At 37.6% G+C, this 20,554-nt stretch overlaps 1 protein-coding gene across 10 annotated transcripts in view; it reads right to left on the bottom strand.

Annotated features, from left to right (window-relative positions):
• LOC111871956 (kinase D-interacting substrate of 220 kDa B) overlaps window positions 1-20,554 on the bottom strand; it is a 194,108-nt gene that overhangs the window by 73,033 nt on the left and 100,521 nt on the right. For all 10 annotated transcript variants that reach the window (XM_023865387.2, XM_023865389.2, XM_023865392.2 and 7 more), the window contains 11 exons: window positions 19,753-19,944; window positions 19,041-19,145; window positions 17,984-18,082; window positions 15,235-15,378; window positions 14,681-14,813; window positions 14,350-14,514; window positions 12,426-12,633; window positions 9,889-10,026; window positions 7,220-7,368; window positions 6,558-6,702; window positions 193-418 (listed from right to left, as the gene is read on the bottom strand). In XM_023865387.2, the coding sequence (XP_023721155.1) occupies window positions 193-418; window positions 6,558-6,702; window positions 7,220-7,368; window positions 9,889-10,026; window positions 12,426-12,633; window positions 14,350-14,514; window positions 14,681-14,813; window positions 15,235-15,378; window positions 17,984-18,082; window positions 19,041-19,145; window positions 19,753-19,944 (1,704 nt within the window). The remainder of the gene's footprint in view (window positions 1-192; window positions 419-6,557; window positions 6,703-7,219; window positions 7,369-9,888; window positions 10,027-12,425; window positions 12,634-14,349; window positions 14,515-14,680; window positions 14,814-15,234; window positions 15,379-17,983; window positions 18,083-19,040; window positions 19,146-19,752; window positions 19,945-20,554) is intronic.

Raw genomic sequence — 20,554 nt, 5'->3', positions numbered from 1 at the left:
TCATGTAATTAAAAAAAGACTGGTTAATGAGAAAATCTCTAGAGCAATGCCTCCACATCACTTTTATATCTCTGGCAAGAGTATGGAGAAAATTTCACAACAACTTTGGGTGCTCTCTATAAGGACGATGGTAAGCATGAGAAGCAGAACAGTTATATTTTTGCATTTAATAAATTAAATTATAATTCTTACCATTTCAGTCATAAGGTTGACCTCTGAACGTAGTGCTTGAAGGAAGCCCTCTGATTTTAGAGTATCAAGGTGTGCTATAGCTCGCTGTAGGTGACGTCTCTGCGAGAACACTAAAGCCTGAAGCATTTGTGCCCACGTATAAAGGTTAGCTACAATGCCCACACAAAGCAGCAACCCAATTGTAATGAGGATCACCTGAGCAGTTGTACGTTCAAGTATAGCAGTCCTGCAAGTTCGAAGACAGCACTGAATTATTTTGGTAATAAACAAGAAGTCCTGACATCCAGTAGAATATAAAAAAACAGCCTTTGCATATATACTAAACAGAATAGATTATATGCCATTTCACCTGACAAAGTAGAAAGAACAAAGAACTAAATACAATAAGAAAAACAGCAATAGAAAACTATTATCTGTCTGACACCATGATTAAATGCAACAGAAAACAAAATAAAATCATAACCAATGAGAAAAAAAGAAGACATCAAGACAAGGCCGATTTGGCCAATATTCACATATTTTGGAAATTGTATCACAACAATAACGATATTCAGCAACACCAATTCAGATCCGGTGTACACAGTGAACAAGACCCTCCAGAAAAAATAGTTATAAAACAGGAGGAGGATGACAAACACAAAAAATGAAGTATATAAATTTAAATTTAACTAATGCAACAAAGTACATATAGGGCAAACTGGAGGTAATTTAAAATCAAGGTACAAAGAGCATATCCACGACATCAGACAGAAGAAGGACACCTCAAAATATGCAAAGCAGATCCTGGACACATAACATGCAAAAGGAAACACTGAAGAACCTATGGATATTTCAAAGATTACATCAAAAAGAAATATGGATATCTAGGAACAACAGTACATACAGTATAATCCCGGTAATCCGGTCATGTGCTAGTCCGACACATCCAGTAACCCAGCATCAGGCACCAGAACCTTGTGCAGGTTTCTATATGCAGCAGAGGCTGACTTGTGTCAGGATGATATACAGTTTGTGAAGTCACATTACAAAAAGAGCCTTCTATGCAGTGTAATAAACCAAAATTATGATATCAATCAATGTCTGAAACGAACAGACCTCAAAGACGTAGTTTTTAATCTCACATATGCATGGCAAAATGTACCTCTTAAAACCATAATTTCTTCTTGCCAAAAGTTATGGCCTTCCCATACATTATCTTCTGGTAGCAGTGAACTTACAGGGCCAGAAGAATTGGAAAATGATGGTACAGTCCTAACTTCTGATCTCCAAGAAGCAACAGCCAAACTGTGTGAAAGAGACTCATCAGGTTCAACAATTGCTGACGTAAGTAATTGGCTAGCTGGAAGAGAGGAGGAAAATCTACAAAACATGACAGATGAAGAGACAACCAACAATGTGCTAGAAGATGACAACAGTGAGAATGAGTAAGAGTCAAGTGTTCTGAAGATTACCTGCACAATTCAACATGATGGATGACACCATGAGTGCCTTTAACAAGTGTTACAAATGGGACAAAGAAATCAACGTGCAAGCTGAAGACAACCTCACATTTAAAAGATTGCAAGAAAAAGTTCTAAAAGAGGTATTTAGAAACAAAAGACAGAAAACTATTGATGCTTTCTGAAAGAATACAGTGAAGTGAAGCCCTAAATATGGAATGGACAAAAATTCACAGTACATATTTATGTATGTAAAATAAATAAACGATAAAAAATTATGTTAAATGATAATCAATTCTGAAACTTCTATGTTGTGCAGTACAACTTAATAAATTTGTTCCAAATCTAATGAAATTTAACAGAACTTGTTGTGACCTGTGTAGACAGTCATTTAAAAGAAGTAGCCTTATAATCCATGCCACATATGTGAATTCAATCAGGGTCGGTGAAAGATATCAGCATAACTGGGTTGAACTCTTCAATTAAATACCTATTTACTTCCAAAGTATATATTCATTTTTATTAATCTTTTCTCCACACTTTGAGTATGGTCATGTTTATCATTTAACTGATTAATATTGTTCTTTATTTGTGTTAATAACACAACAGGATGCATGAAGTGAAAATCTTCAATTAAAGAATAATATTAATTAATTAAATGATAAACATGACCATACTCAAAATGTGGAGAAAAGATTAATAAAAATGAATATATACTTTGGAAGTAAACAGGATGCACAAAATAAAAATCTTCATTTAAAGAATAATAGTGTGACATGTTGTGCAAAGCCGAGCCCCCCCCCCCACACCAGCAGTGACGCGGCGGGTGAGTCAGCGCTCCCCTCCCACCCCTCAGCGGTAACGTAACGCTCGCATAATAGGCGAGTAATCACCCCGCATCCTGGCAGCTATGCGCGGTGACGTCACGAGCGGAGCCGAAGATAGCCGAGCCCCGTAACCAGGTAACTATGCAAGGCGAATCAACAGCGGTGACGTAACAGGATGACGTGGCACTCATTACGCAACAAGCAAGCACTGCAGCTATATAAGTGAGCTGCACAGTGGCTGCGAGTCAATTATAAAGTGACAGCCACCGAGTTGTACGGTGACAGCCGCCGAGTTATAAGGTACTGAGTCAGTCAGTGAGTCCTGGAGCTACCGCCGAGTTAGCCAGCAACTAGTCAGTTGTATTCTGGCATTTGGAGTGTACTAATTGTGATACTGCAGATAGCAGTAACCGTAAATCTGTAATTTGGGTGATTGTAAGTGCGAATGTGAAATAAAATTCGCTACATCGAATACATCGAGAATTTATTTGTCGCGATATACGCCCGATACGCGACAATAGTAATCAGTTAAATGATAAACATGACCATACTCAAAGTGTGGAGAGAAGATTAACCTTTAAGAGACGGCCCTTTAAATTCCGGTAATGGCTGTGGGATGGATTTAATTTAAATACCCGCAATTATAAAGCAATAAAAACTGTAATCATTTACTAAAATTGCTGTGATTTCTACAATTTTTGTGATAAACCAACCAAATAAACCTGCTTTTTTCTAGAAAGAATATAGAATCTGATATTGTAATTTACAGACTTTATAAAATGTGTAAAAATTTTTATACTGATTCCAACTTAAATATTCCCCAATTTGTCGTATGTCTACAAGAATTCATACAGTTCTTGCAAGTATGAATGCTGCTGAAGTGGCAACACAGCAGATGCGCTAGCCGGGGCTTAGGCCTGCGTGTGTCAGTGTATATACATGTACGTCCTTTCGGTATGCAGAGGTGTCGGCGAGTATCTATTCGTTCATAAGAGCCCTGATTGTTTTTTATCGCTTATAGCTACACAACGAGTTCTCTGTTCTGACAGTGCTGAGTTAGTTTTTATAGGAACTTTCAAGGCTACCGTCTTTATGCCACAGCCAAACAGTGTCATAACTTTCAAAGCTAGTTGTGAAGTGAAGTTGTGAGCCCACACCATGGCGACATCTTGTTTGGAAGACACTGACATATTTCAACTCATAAACGACTCCGAATCAGATTGTTGTACTGACAATTCTGAGAGTGGCGTTGAGGAAAGCGAATCAGAAATTGATTTCGACGAAGAACCATCATCTTCGTCGGCAACCTGGGGACCACCACATCAGCGTGGCAAGAGGAGTGTGAATAATTATTCAGGTGGACCTGTGGGGTTAAATACCAATGAAGCTCCACACGTGAATAAGGATTCCACCCCTTTCTGTGTTTTCATGCTGTATTTCGTAGGGATTATCCGTCTGCTGGTGGAAGAGATGAACAGGTACTACCATCAGCACGTACACAGACGTCAAGACGGACCTTCTCCGCGGCCTGACGTGACCTAATCTGAGATGTTTCTGTTTCTAGGAATAATCATTCAAATGGGATGTGACAATAGAGGCAGACTAAAGGACTACTGGTTGACTCTAGAACAATTTGCCACACCTTTCTACTCTAAGACAATGAAACGCGACCGTTTTCTACACATTCTTCGTTTTCTTCATTTTGCAGACAACAGTACAGAAATTGACAGGAATGCAGACAGTTATGACCGACTATGGAAAATTCGGACCATCTTCGACACTCTCAATGACGCATTTGAAAAATATTATAACCCTTCCGAACATTTGGCCATTGATGAAATAATTGTAAAATACAAAGGGAGGGTGGTTTTTAGGCAGTACATTCCTAAGAAACACAAACGTTCCGGAATCAAAATCTTCAAAATTTGTGACGCCGCTGGGTATACTTATGACATGAAGGTTTATCTAGGAAAAGACAGGACACGGGCCGACCAAGACGTGACAGCGACACATGCTACAGTTAGGGACCTATGCAGATGTATTGAGGGCGTAGGTCACAAACTGTACATGGACAATTTCTTTTCTTCACCCGACTTGTTTGACGAACTGATGACAAAGAACATAACGTGCTGTGGGACAGTCAGGCCTAATCGCAAGGGCTTGCCTGACGATTTTCGACGAAGACAATTTCGACTGAAGAAAGGGGACATTCGTGTTAGGGTGAGACAGAACTTGACAGCACTAGTTTGGAAGGACAAACGTGACGTTTACATACTGACAAATATGCACTCTCCTCCAGCAGAAGGCAGTTTCTGTGATGAGCACGGAAATGCCATGAAGCCAGCAATTGTTGCTAACTACAACAAGCACATGGGTTATGTCGACAAAGCGGACAGGATGGCAAACACTTATAGCATCTGTCGTCGAACCTGGAAATGGACAAATAAATTATTTTTCCATCTCCTGGATCTGACGATTCTGAACAGTTATATCCTGTTGTCATCCTGTGGCGCTAAATTGTCACACAGAGAATTTCGCCTCGCCCTTGTGCGGAACATGCTGGAGCACGCTGGAAGGGGCCCCCCTCGCCCTCAAAGGCCCAGGGGTCGACCCCCTGCCATTTCATCGGAGTCATTTCGAATAGAGGAGGCCAAACAACAGCACCGGCCGACTTCCTCTACTTCAAAATTGAGGTGTCGAGTGTGCTCTTCGCGTGGGAAACGAAGAACCGTCCGGATAAAGTGCGTGAAGTGTGACGTCGGACTCTGCATTTCCGGATGTTTCTGAGATTTCCACACGAAGCCAACATTCCGTTAGATAACGCAGGTGGGAAGAGAGACAACTTATAAAGCTGGTGTCCAAAAATCATGTAAGTAGAAAAAGAATTTATAACTTAAAATTAGATTTTAAAAAGCCAGCCGCACGCGTGGACTGCACGACGACACATGAGTCATTCGTCCCCTTGACTTTATTTTTGTGATGCCATATGTCGCCTTTAAGCTTTAAAAGGTTAATAAACATGAATATACTCGTATACTTTGGAAGTACACAGGTATTTTAGCTTCAAAGTAGCCTCAAGTTTAAGCTCATTAAGCAATATAACTCAAAGCAATAAATGTTGTGACATTATATATATTGGATTTTAATCATAAACACATGTTTAGAATAATATAGAAAAGAACACTTCCAAGAACTGAGTAGATTTTAAAACTGAGTTTAACTAACACTTGCAGCACAGAAACTTAGTATTCTTTACGCTTTAAGATTTCATGCAAGATCCAGTGCAACATGGCTTGTGCTCAGGATACTATAAATGTGTTGATAATTCTGCAAGTAAATATTATACTGCTACTGCTCATACATTGCATAGACACCACAGGAGAAATAGGTATATAAAATCAGCTTAAGTGTTGTGTGCCACATTCAATAATTCACACAATATGGCAATGCAATGTAAGAAACTTGTAAATAAGTTTGCTGCGACCCTAAATATTTAAAAAGACATTACAGAAAATGGAAACCTACAAATATTCAATTCACTAAACAACCAACCAACTAAATCCATGAAGCACAGTCCTCAAAAAGCTACTAGGTGCTTGGCTGGTTAAGAAATTCTCTGCAGCCACATGAATCTATGCACATCCTCACATTCATTTCAATACTTTCCTCCCATCTATGCCAAAGTCTACCACCTGGTCTCTCCTCTTCAGGTTTCTAAAATAAAATTATGCATGCATTTCTCACCTCTCCCATTAAAAAAATGTTTAAAACTCATTTCCAGTACAAGAGACAAGAGAAGATACATACAAGTGTAGAGGAAAAGACAACACAGATTCAAGAAAATATGCATGTGAAGAAAGACAATGATGGAGACTTTGTTGGAGAACAAGGATATTGCCAATGTCTTTTGTTATAAATTCAAAATTTCAAATATACACACATTTCCATTCATTTATAAGAGTAACCATTCTTCACACTTTTGATAAACAGACACAATTCTGTCACAGTATTTTATTTACTTCTCAATGTAGAAACTTAAAAAAAAATGCCAAAATTTAAATAACCAACTTAAAATTAAATATATGAACATTAAACTTACTCAGAAGTTGGGTCAGTCTCATATGTTAGAAGGTACAATGTTAGGACGGAGATTCCAGCAAGAAAACTTAAGAAGCCTATCTCGAATATGACCACATAAGGTAAACAGCACAGCCGTCGCCATCTCCAAGATGATGTAGATTTTACTGTAAACCAGTATAACAGAAAACATTAGTTCAGATACTAGACCAACAGACATTGTTGTTGTTAAAGCACACAGTGCGATTTAAGGAGATCACTGCTCACTGTGCTACTTTGTCTCTTATAAAAACTCCAGCTATATTTACAGTTTTTATTATATTTCTTATTATTATTACATTAAGTGGACTACAGTGTGTGATTTTGGTGCATATTAACGCACTGTAGCAGTGTTAATATATTATGACACCTGAAGATCACCATCTAGGGTGAAAACACGTTATGTTAAAAGTGTAAGTGGAAGAAAGAGGAACAATCTGTTGCATTATTGATGGACCATGTTATACATAGACATTTTACTGTGGCTTGCAACAGGAATTACTTTGTATTAATTTATTTAACATACATCTGATACATGCTCAGCTTTGATGTGTGACATAAACAATTTTATCATTACAAGAACAATAAACAATATTAATAACACAAACAGTACATGAGGTATAAATAAATCCTTTGCATGATCACCTGATTTCGGCCTGAATGCTCTATACAGTCGTGTTGGAAATGCACCATAGTCATTCTCAATAGAGTCATAAAGCGACCCCAGCATCTGCACCACAGAATTCTCTCCTCCTGTTGTGCTACTCACTCGTGTCTGATCAGTGAAGTAGAACCTAACAAGATGTAAGGTAAATACAAAAGACAAAATACTGAAATTTCTAACAACAAATCATAATTCACAATTCCACAGTTTTCATAAAACCAATGGGAGGGGGAAAGTATTAGATCTGTGGTTTCTACCCTTTGTTTTCTCCTATATGAAGAATATAATCACATAGTTTTGAACACCATACCTATTTTCTAAAATTTTCCAGGAGCTCCCAAACTTTGCTCTGGGCCCAAAATCGGCCATTTTTAACATCTCATATCTCCGGTGGAGAAGCTCCGAAAATTTTGAAATTCATAGCAAATAGTGCACCATTCTAGAGCAACTTGACGTTAAAATTACAACTTTTATATTCAACTACTAGCGAAGTTGTGAGCACTTTGAATTAAAAAAAAAAAAACCCCAATACCTCAACAATTGGCTTACCTGCATCCAATGGTATTAGTTCTTTGTGTACTCTGATGAATATTTTCCAGTTTGTTTGAAAGTACACATAGTTCAGTAAGTGTCCACTATCACGAATTCTTCGAAATCATCGGACGTGGATGTTTTATAACACCTGACCATGTTTTCCTCCAGATGGACGACCCGGTGTTTTTCTCTTGTGTGGAGCACAGTTTTACACTTCTGGAACATGCTTTTTAGAATGATTTCATTTCTTGCAACTTCTTCTTTTGGCACAATAAGTAAACTATTCCTGGGATATTTCCTGTGCAGAATATTTACAGTTATAGCGGGCACATGATTTCATTAAAATGAGTTCTTTGAAGACTGGCTTTCGCTGCTTGCCTCTTTGTGGTGCTGCCAATGCCGTCACAGGCATTCTTCCCATGCGAGGTGGCAAAGAAGTTCCATTCTGCTTCAAGTCCGAAGTCTTCATAGTGATGACATAAATTGGAAAGATTCTTTTCGTTTTTATATTGGCTTCCACCGCCGTCACTGAAATAAATAACTTTCCTGACTGAAGGCACATTTTCTTTTATATCGGCAATAAGAAATTTTTGGAACACATAAACTGTGGCTCTATCGTGCTTTACATGATCACTGATTATACACAAGCATGGGCATTTCCTTATAGTGTCCGCCTTGTAGTAATACACAAAAGGGTGAAGTGCAGCCTGTTGATTTACCCACTGGAAACTTTGAATCTCCTCTTGAACGAGAAACGAACAATTTTCTGCAAAATCTGTAAAATTTAAAGTGCCCACAACTTCGCTATTACTTGAATATCAAAGTTGTAATTTTAACTCCAAGTTACTCTAGAATAGAGCATTATTTGCTTTGAATTTCAATTTTTCGAAGCTTCTCCACCGGAGATATGAGATGTTAAAATTGGCCGATTTGGGGCCCAGAGCAAAGTTTGGAAGCTCCTGGAAAATTTTTGAAAATAGGTATGGTGTTCAAAACTATGTGATTATATTCTTCATGTAGGAGAAAACAAAGGGTTGAAACCACAGATCTGATACTTTCCCCCTCCCATTGGTTTCTGAAGGTCAAAAGTAGCGTTTTTCCCAAAATCGATAGATAAGTTTCAAGCTTAATTACACCTAGAGAAAGTGAGTTGAGTAAAATCTTGTAATATTATAATTTGTTGTACATATCATGAGGAACAAATTGGTTTTTCATTGGAGTCTCTAGCTTCAATAATTATCGGGATACAGAAGATAACGCAAACCTCCATTTGAGCCGAAAACGCATGTTTTTGCATTATAGAAACGGCTGTACCGGGAGAACCGAGCGGATCACAATTTTTTTAACATTTTTTTGAGGTGTGAAAATATGTAGAAATATGTGTACAAATTTTGAATTATTTTAAAAATGGTGAGCGACCTTTCTGGATGATTTCACATGGATTGACCCCTTATAATTCCTTCACTGAATGTTATATATAGAAAAAAGCACTTAACTTTTAACAAGAAATCTGGCTAAAGAAATGCATATTATCATGAGTACAAAACTTTATACCAATAAAATGGATGACAAAGCAATGAAAAGACCATTCAAGTATACAATTTAAGTGTTGCATTTTAAATATTTTTCAAATCTGAAATTAAGGTTATATTCTGTACAAAAATAATGTTAGTAATTTCTACTATTTTTCACTGTTACCTCCCATATGTTTGTCATGATGCTGATGGGGACTAAATATTTTAGGACGATAAAGTACTATAAGTCAAATTTAGAAAGTCAGCCATACTCAGTGTTTTAAGGCTTTTCACAAAAGCTGCTTGGAGTAAATGTCACTATAGAAAGCTTCCACCATGACATCCGACCTCATTCAGATTCGAGTCTATTCATGTAATTGCTTCTAAAAAGGCTTATGAGGTTAATATCAGTGACTAAAATACAGTCAGATTTAAATATCAAAAGTACCAGCCAACACCAAGAAGCTATCATAACATGTGCTGATCAAAGTGCAGACTGGAATTATCAACCGTTAATGTAAAGCATTTACGTTCTCACATACGGAATACCATTTCACAATGTAGTTAAATATTACATCATGTAGCAGAAGAATAAGACATACCTAACAGGTTGTGCTGTAAGACCATCATTCCAGCGAGCTCCTGGTGGATGACAGAACATCACTTGCAGAATGAGCTTCAGTGAATTCAGTTTACGAGTAACATATACATGGAAGCTGTATGGCCAGTACCAGTCATACCTAGGCAAGGGACAGCACAATGAAAGTTTAAAGGAAGAATTTTTTATTGTAATGTAAAAGGAAGGCCCTGATCTGTTAGAAGGGTGAAAAAATACAATATTACAATGTATATATAATTTCCAAATTATGAAATCATTTCTCTAAAGAAATGTACTTATCCCTGCCACAGTTTTGGGTCTGAGCTGCTTAATGAAGTTGTGGGAACCTCCCACATTCTAACACGCAGCTTTGCCGGTCTAACAGACAACATTTAACTTCTGCTCAAGCCAAGTCAATGTCACATTGCGACCACCTGTCATATTTATATAGCACTCGCTTTCCAGCCGCCCTGGAAATCATCGTGGATGCTGGCCAATCAGCGCTCACAATCACAACTGCACCTCTAGCTCCACCCAGAAAGCATGGTATATAAGGCGGAACTCAAAACTCGCTATCATCAGTTCTTCTTCAATCATCTTCACTCCGCTGAAGACAGCAAACGTAGCTACGCTGACGTCACGAGGCAGCAGCTCTCCAGCAAACAACACTGACACAGCTAACTACACCAGCATGTGCACTACAGCATCAGGCTAGCTAGACTCCACTCTCATGCCGACTCGTAACCGCTGAGTGGCCATAAAGAAGGCCCGAACTATCTGACTAGGCTTGCTACTATCTTGCCCGCTCGTAACCATTCAGTGACCATAAAGGAAGGCCAACGCTACTACTAGCGCAAGCATGGCAGAACAAATGGCCCCTTTCAGGCACCGCAAACTTGTGAACAACACACACATAAATACATATATATACATCGAGATGGCTTCCCAGCCATTCTGTACATTTGAGAATACCATATACAACTGTTACAGTTTTACGTGGCTGTCTCTTAGAACATTGACATCCCACAAAGTAAAGAGGAAAGACAACACATCTCTCTATTCTTGAACATCTATGTAAACAAAATACTGTATATTACTTTATGTCGTGATTACTAACCACAACAGTGCAAGATAACATGTTGAACAGAAAGTATAAGTAAAAATTTTAACATTTTAATGTTGTCTCCAACTATTACTTTGAAAAACAATATTTATTTTTGTTGCAAGAGCTCAGATTTATTCCTGATTACTGAGACTGAAACAACATTGTGTTAGATTTGAGGCTTTCACGGCGGTGACTATGAAGAAAGCAGTCTTCTGGGATTTGGCGCCGTGTATATGTGGTGTTAACCGACGTTTCGGAGGAACGTATCGCCCCCATCTTCAGGGTTGAAGAAAAAGTATAGGTAAATCTGCAAGCGACAACACCGTGAGATACGGTAAAGCAGACATGTCAGACATGTAAAGCATGTCTGCTTTACCGTATCTCACGGTGTTGTCGCTTGCAGATTTACCTATACTTTTTCTTCAACCCTGAAGATGGGGGCGATACGTTCCTCCGAAACGTCGGTTAACACCACATATACACGGCGCCAAGACTGCTTTCTTCAACATTGTGTTATATCCCACAAGACAGAATTCTTCATAACCATAGGTGTGAGATTAAATCTTACATTAAGCATCCATGTACAGAGCTGTATAACTGCAAAGCACATATAGAAACTTTGTAAACTTTAAAATGGGGTACTGTTGCATACATATTTCCACTCTTGTTCATAGTTTCCAATCAGCAGATCACAAGCTAATACCAAATGAACTAAAAATAATATTCTGCTGGTAGGGTTATCACGAATTAAAGTTTTTAATCAGCATTACTATATTGCCGATGCCTACAAATAACACACTGACTGAAATGAAGATATATTTGGTGATATATGATACAAACTCCATCCTACACACGTCAATTTTGACTTTCATGAACTGGCACTTTTAAAATTTTCAGTTCCAATTTTAAAAAATTCCTAGTCAAAATTGATGTGTGTAGGTAAGAAAGATAATGTACGAAGCAGACAAATATCAGCGAAGTAGATTCTGTTAGCAACGACGAAGGCAACAATTGGGAAGACCTGTGTTTTTAAATTTTAAACTAAGTGCAGTGTAACAGCTACGTGAGTGTATGCACCTGATGATGGCCGTTTGCGGCCGAAACATGTAGTGTAGAAGAAAGCAAGACAAAAGACCTACAATAAATTGTTATACTTAGGACGGAGTTTATACCATATATTGTATAGAGTGCAACAGGATGCTTAAATATAATATATTTGGTGATATAAAACATTTCAACATTCTTATACTCTGAAATAAGACTGAAGAAAAAGGGGACCAAAAAGTCTCTGTGATAACTAAAATTTTCCGAGAATTGTGTGTAGTTGCAGAAGCAGAAATCTAAAAATGATATTTCAGTTCTCAGATTATGATATTCTGAAACAAATCCTGTTCACTTATGTATAAAAAATATATATTAATCAAGAGATTACATACCTTTGACTGCCATACCAAACAAGTATTAGGAATGTGTAACAAAGAAGAACCAATCCACCACCTGAGCACACACCAATTATCCATGACCTGACTGCCAAACCAATTACCATACCAGCAAGCAAGGCAGTGTGTACAATAACTAATAATAAAAGGGATGAAAACTGGAATACTGGGTCTACCCACTGACGGGCAAAGTTCTTCATTTCCTCTAGAAAGATACAAATATTGCATAAGATACAAGTTTTATTTTTACAACATATTAACACGACTCAGGGCTAGTGCAAGTCTAAACGCTGCCCCAGGCACCAAGAAATTCTGCGCCCCCCCAATTATTACAACTCAACTTTTGAAATTTCTAAAAAATTTGTCACAATTAATGACCTGAATTTTCAAGACACTGTGATGGAACTGCTACTGGTGTCATAATTCTTAAAACAATACTCAATGAAACAGTAATAAAGATATTGAGTCATTTAGTCACAGCAATTGCAATGTCGCTGTCAGTCTGAGATACAGAAACTAGATGACACCAGTACTTGAAATTTGCAATTACATTTACTTTGTTACATAACATGTTTATATGACTGCTGACTAACAGTCAAAATATGAATAAAAGGGCAGCATAAATTAATTTTCATTTAACCAAGGGGGGTGGGTTAACACTGGACACCCATAAAATTGTGCTGATCTAGGTGGCCGCTCTATTCACTTGTTCTCTGATGCTGGCCTTGGCACTACCAATTTCTAGACAAATCAGTAACTTAAAATATGCTGTTGATGTTGCCACTTCTTTATTGTACATACCACAATCAGTAAAGAAAAGAAAAAAAAACTCCATGATTTTAGTCTGCAAGCGAACTATACTGACAGAGTGAGTCACCGCCGCTTATTGGCAAAGTTAGTGCCAACTTTTGCAGATCGATGGTGTTGCGTGGCCAGTGCAATGAATCCCCACGGCCGTTAATTTCGGTTTTCTAGACCAGAGCCGCTATCTCCTTGAAACAGCTTCTCAATTATCATGAGGCTGAATGGAACCCGTTCCAGAACCACTATTTCTCAGAAAAATTGGTAGTGCCAGGAATCGAACCCAGACCTCTAGATCTGTAGCCAGGAATGGTGACCACTAGACTACAGAGACGGTCAGTATTTTGTCAAAACAACAGGCATATTCTAGGACCCTAAACTGATGCACATCATAGGTTTCATGCTACAGCAGCCCATAGCCCATATGGCCACAGTAGAGTTAGTAACCATCAGCCCTGAATGATATTGGGACAGGTTTTGTCCTCAAAAATAACAGCAGAAAGCTATGTGACTGAGTTGCAATTAAATAAAATTAAATGAAGTAAAATAGATAAAATTAACATAAAATGGTAGAAGAGCTATAGGTGAAGTGTAGAAATCAGCAGTCAATTTTCATCGTCAATTCATATCATCTACATGTTGATTTTCTGATCTTTCCAGTAAATATGATGTAGTGTTACCAATTTTGCATGCATTTATTTTTGTACATAATTATATAATTACACACAAAAATAAATTAATATAAAATTGAAAATATTAGGTCACGTTTAGAAACAGATAAAAGGTCTATATATAGAGGATATGAATGACAATAAAAAAATTGACTACTGATACCTAAATTTCATCTATAACCTCCATACCATTTTAAAATTGTTCATGTAGATATAGATGACTAAGTTTTGAATAATCTGTGTAAGACTACTAATCACATTGTAAATATTCCTTTCAATAATTAGATGACTGCCCCTGACATTGGCTTAGGGCTGAAAAACGTATGGAAATATAACAGTGATCGACTAAATAGCTTTTCTCATGTGAACAGTTCAGCAGTAATGACTTCTATTATATTCATTCTTAATTATGGAAACATAAACAGAACATGCCTGTCAGTCATACATACCTCTCAGTTTGTTCAAAAGGAAGGACTTGCCACTACCCCATTTGGCATACAGTCCAACTGTTATAGGCATTGAGAGTGATGGTTCACTAAGGATATCTGCCAAAGCACTACTGTACAAATCATATCCTAACATGTTCTCATTGTCTTCATTTGTGTTTAATCGCCCTAGAAACAAACATACAAAGCTTAGTAACAGTTAATAAAGGCCATCATTAAGAAGATTAAACAACTGGTCCCATGTCCACAGTACTAAAATCAGGACTCAAGGAACAGTGTGGAACAGTGATTTCCTATTCTGGAAATAATTAGTATTTTTCTCACTTTGACTTACTTGCTCCAAATATCTGACCCAAAATAGTTTTCTGATGATTCATGTCAATGTTATATGGTGTCTCTCCCGACCTATTTGGCCGATATAACAGTTGGCTATTTTTAGGGTTCCTTAAAAGTACTTCCACTATACCCTGGAAAAGAATAATACTGAATTCAGTTTTGCTTTTCAAGAAGGTGCAACATAATTAGGTTTTGTCTCCTAGATCTTATCCATCATCCAAGAATAACACCTAGACAATGGAGAATGTTCAAGATATGAAAACTTTCAACACTGAAGTTAGTAAACTAGGTAATAAACCAATGATATTTTTTACAAATTTTTAATGTATTATTATTATGTGAAATCATTTTATGTAGAAGCATAAATAAAAGCCTACACTTGGCAAATAGCATTTACTGCTTTCAGACCTACAGCATATCATCAGGATATCAGAAACATCTTACTGTCAGACAGTGTTGCAAGCCTGAGGTTTTGCTCTAATTCTATTTGGCTTTGAAAGTTCTCATTCTTTACTGTTTGAGCTCAGGGTTAAAAATGAACACTAACATTACCTTTGATCTGGCTCTCATTGCTATATGAAGAGCAGTGTCTCCTTTCTTATCATTTGCTGAAACTTTTGCCTTTTTGTCAAGAAGAAGTTGCACAATTTCAATATTTCTGATTCTCACTGCTCTCAAAAGTGGAGTGTCTCCATCCTAAACAACAAACCAATTAGTCTTATAATAACATTTTTCCATAACAAGGAACAAACTTCTATAATTTCTTAAAACAGACAGGCATATATGTAAATATCATCCTGTATAATACCTAGTATGTTACAAAAAATTATAATTTAAGAAACGAATATAAAAATGGATGAGGGACGAAGATCAGATACTGGCTACCTACCTTCAATGCAGATCCTGTTTTAGAGTGGTGGCATCAGGCAGATGTGAACTGTACTGTGTGTTGTAACAGTGTGGGTGGATACTTACAGAGGAACCTGCTGCTCCCATCTTCATGACTGAAGTATGACCAATTAATAACAAGCATGCAAACCTCAAAGCTTATATTGGACTGCACTGCTGAAATGTCAGAAATCTTTATGATGAAGTATGGCCAGAAAGGATTTCTGAATGCTGGCAACACAACCCACACTATACAGTACCACCATTAAACAACATGATCCATGTTAATAATGAACCATTATGAAATCCTCAGGTTAGTTAATTAGTTATTTGGAGAGGGTGGGTTTCCCCATGCACTTAGACCTGTATTGGTCCATTGTTCTTCCCTCTATGATTTCTACCAGTCTCTATATCCTACCGGTACTGGTGCTTACAATCCGTCCTGCCCAGCCAGCGAGACTGGCTCTACTAGCTGAGAGGTATCTATAATGCTTTCCCCATCTACCAGAGGTATTAGAGACTGCTGTTGGGCGGGAAACATCCGTAATTTGGCTCAGTGACCTCCTTAGGAGATATGAGATTCTTTTACGTGCCGTAAAACTACGACATGGGACCCACGGCTTAAAGTCCCTCCCGGAGGACTTGTTCCCTGAATTTTTCCGCCCTTAAAAATTCGACGATCTCCGCCGGGTATCTGAACCCGTGTACTACGAGTCATGAGGTGGGAACGTTACCTCTAGACTATGGAGGCCCCTAATCCTCAGGTTACTTGTAACCTACCTTTCATGATGTGTATTTGTACCAATTGTCTTACAGGAAGACACTAGTGAAATGCTACATTTGGAGCATAGCTCTGTATGGGGCTGAAACATGCACACTTAGGGCAGTAGATCAGAAACATCTGGAAAGTTTTGAAATGTGGTGTTGGAGAAGGATGGAGAAGATCAGTTGGACCGATTATGTGAGAAATGAAGAAGTGTTAATTAGAGTCAGTGAGCAGAGGAATATCCTACACGAAATAAGAAAATGGAAGGCTAATTGGATTGGTCATGTTTTATGCAGAAACTGCCTTCTAAAAGAAGTTATCGAAGGAAAGATAGAGGGGCGGATAGAAGTGACAAGAAGACGAGGAAGAAGATGTAAGAAGATGCTGGATGACTCTGGGGACAGAAGAAGGAGGAAGCTCTAGATCGCATTAAATGGAGGAATTGTTTTGGAAGAGACTGTGGACTGTCGTCTTGAAAGATTACTGATGATGATGATGATGATGCCTTACAGTGCACACAATTTCACATTTCTCTTCACTACATGTTTCGGCACTAATGTGCCATCTTCAGGTGTGGTTTTGTTTACGTCAAACCACTGCACTGTATGCCATCATGTCTCCTTTATAAAATGATTAAAATGTAAATATGTCATGTATAATAATAGAACTTATATATTAAAACTTTTCAAGATTTATCATCTATACGTTGCACTTCAAATTCACGAGTTACGTCAATCCTCTCCTAGGAGTACTCTTCCTATATTCTTGTGTATATCTGCAACGTGAAAATGTTACTCATTAAAACCACGTTCCAACTTCTATCTGATACGTGTGGTTTTACAATGTCTAATACTCACTGTGTCCTGTGTTGTGTCCTTCCCTTGTGACTGCGTGCGTTGTATTGCTGGATATGTGTGTGTGTGTGCTGTCTTCATATTGATTGAGTTATGATGTTGTGGGGGTAGGTGGTGGGGTGTTATGTTGTCCTGCGTAAATAGTGTGTAATTCGTGAAATATTGGGTTACATATTTCTTTATTTATATTGTGCATGCATGTTTTTCTTGTTGTTCTGTATATATGATAGTTTTCTAATGTGTTTAAATATTGTCCTTTCTTATTCGTTGCTATGATCTCCATAGTATTTTCTATTGTACCATATGCATGTCCTGTGTTTAATACGTGTTCTGAATATCCTGTACTGCTGTTATTGTGTCTTATGTCGTGTATGTGTTCTTTGTATCTGGTATTAAATTTCCTCCCAGTTTGTCCTATATATAATGAGTAATATTTTCACATTGCAGATATACACAAGAATATAGGAAGAGTACTCCCATAGGAGAGGATTGATGTAACTTGCGAATTTGAAGTGCGACGTATAGATGATAAACCTTGAAAAGTTTTAATATATAAGTTTTATTATTATACATGACATATTTACATTTTAATCATTTTATAAAGGAGACATGATGGCATACAGTTCAATGGTTTGACATAAACAAAACCACACCTGAAGATGGCACATTAGTGCCGAAACATGTAGTGAAGAGAAAGGTGAAATTGTGTGCATTGTAAGACGGTTGGTACAAATACACATCATGAACGTGAATCAGTGCAACAGGACGCTAAAATATAACATTAGTAACCTACCTTTGTTGAAATTTCTAGATCTGGATTGGCACTTAACAGAAGCTTCACCATGGCAACATTTCCCTTTTCTACAGCCCAGTACACTGCTGTTTTCCTATCCTAAAGTAAGAAAAGATCACAACATTAATAACAAAAATAGTTTTTGAAATTTCAATGCAGATTATCTCTCTAGAGCAGTGTTACTATAGCTTGAATTAAATGAAGACCACAATGAACAACCACTTTACTTTACTTTACTTTCATTCATTCATCAGTCATTCATCAGTAATCTGTCAGATGACAGGTCCACAGTCTCTTCTAAAACAGTTCCTCTACTTAATATGATCTCAAACTTTCTCCTTCAAATGAGATTATCCTCTTCTGTCCCCAAGGTCATCCAGCATCTTCTTACATATTTTTCCTCGTCTTCTGGTATCTCTGTTCTTGGAAAGAGACTATCCAGGAAAAGTGATAATGTGGTAGTTTTTCCATTTGCTTTCCACATCGCAGTACAACAGCCATTCAAACCACTCTGGTCACGCCTGTTGCTATACGAACTTGAACCATCTCGAGCATCATTTGCTCTGTGCTTCAAGTCACTGATGATGACGCTGCTTCCGGCATCAATTTTTGGTTTTTGGTGTCTCTCTTCGTCTGATGCCTACCCTTTGACCTGTCCAGCAAGGGGGACCTTGCTAGTAGCTATGCTACCGCTGGTATAGCTCTCAGGGTCCTTGGCATACTCAAACCCCCTCTTCACGATAAGGTGGAGACACCATGGACTTTCATTGGTAAAAATAACAAAGAGAGAAGATTTATTTTATATTGGCATCACAATTCCAATTTAAAACTGTTCTAATAATGTACTGACTATATAGAAAGACACAAAAAATTAAAGTGTTTGAGACCCTTTAAGGGAAGTTATCATGCTCCCCCCTCCCTGTTCCCGTCCACAGAAACCCAGTTATGTGTGGAAACTTCAAATTAAAATTTAATACAAAATATTTATTAGTATGAAGTACGTACTTAAAATGGCTATTTAAAACTGTCAAATAAGTTTATGCAAACTGAAACTTACTTTCCCAGGAATGTCAACATCTGCATACTTCTTGAGTAAGGCTTCAACTACCCCTCTATGGCCTCCTTTAACTGCATGTATAAGGTTCGTATCTCCTGCACGATCCTGAAAATGAAAATTATGAAGTCAGCATGATTAATAAATGGGGAATCATGGCGCGTGGTTAAGGGGCTTACTGTCACCATTGTTAACCATATCTACTCTGTACTGAATCATTTGTGTTGCCTTCTCAGCATGTAGAATGTTCAATCTCAGTAACATTTTTTCAAGATGAAGGAAAATGTTTATGGAAAGAATTTATATTAAGAGGTCTATGGTAGTTATTATCTTTCACATATACAAACATGAGTGACATCAGTTCTTTAAGGAGTATTCAAAATCTTAAACAGTTTTGGCAGCACACACAATAAAAATATACAGACAGGTTCTGCAAGGAAAGAATATTTGAAATTCTCAAAATTTTCCTTATTCATCTTTATGAGAGTTCAAACTTTCACCAACAAGAAAACAAATTAGCTGAAGGAAAAATTACGGGGAAACAAGTTATTTGAAATGGTCATATCCTTAAGAAAAAAGGACAAAGTTCTGAAGAAACAAAAAAATATTTGATTGCAGTGATACTGAATTCGGTGCAGCCTTGAATTTCAGTTAATCACAATTAAGGGAAAATGGAATACAATTCTGTTAATACATAAAGTCATCTATATCTCACCTGTATGTTTATATATGCTCCCACATTGAGCAAAGCTACAGCAATTTCATGGAATCCTTCCTTGCAGGCTAGAGTTAGTGCTGTGCAGCCATCCTTGTCCAAGGCATTCACATTAGGTTTATGTTCCAGCAAACGGTTCACCACATCCACATGATTCCCTAAAGTTGCTACCAACAGGGGTGTCCAGGAGTACTACAGCAAAATAATATTAACAGTAATCTACAATTATTAGTTTGTTGTAAATTGTGTAGATAACTATGAACACATTAAGTATCATATCTCTCACTTAATAGCAATAACCAAACTTCTGTTTACTAACACAAACAAACACACTTTCATTTACTCAGTCTCTCCCTGGTAGGATAATCCAAAGGTTCTACATTGTCAGTATGAAAGCCTACCATTGGGGTTACCTTTAAGGCAGTTCCACTCACTTCCCATCCTTTTACACCTTAGAATAATCTTAAGTTATTGCAGTGGTGAATTAAAAAGGGTTCTGACTGTCTTTATATACATGTCTGAGTGAAAGAAGCAAGAAACACAAAGGATTTTGTGGCTGACTAGCTAGAACACAGATATGGAGACTGGCTTGTAATTTCAAAAGGCTTTCGTGCTACAGTGCTGAATGTTTGGTGCTCTGACACCAGAAGGGTGGTTTGCTAGTTTCTCCACCAAACTCTACATCTCCCCACTTTTATTAGCATTGAATCAACCTTGCCTCAGTTATAACAGAAAACATCACTCAGTTCCATTATGTCAAGCTACAAGGCAGGGTGGCTGTGTCTTTGGTGGGGACATATCA

The sequence above is a fragment of the Cryptotermes secundus genome, unplaced genomic scaffold (genome assembly GCF_002891405.2).
Source record: "Cryptotermes secundus unplaced genomic scaffold, Csec_1.0 scaffold30, whole genome shotgun sequence".
Lineage (NCBI taxonomy): Eukaryota > Metazoa > Arthropoda > Insecta > Blattodea > Kalotermitidae > Cryptotermes > Cryptotermes secundus.
The sequence above is the reverse complement of the archived record's forward strand: the minus strand, read 5'-3'. Positions and strand labels throughout refer to the sequence as shown.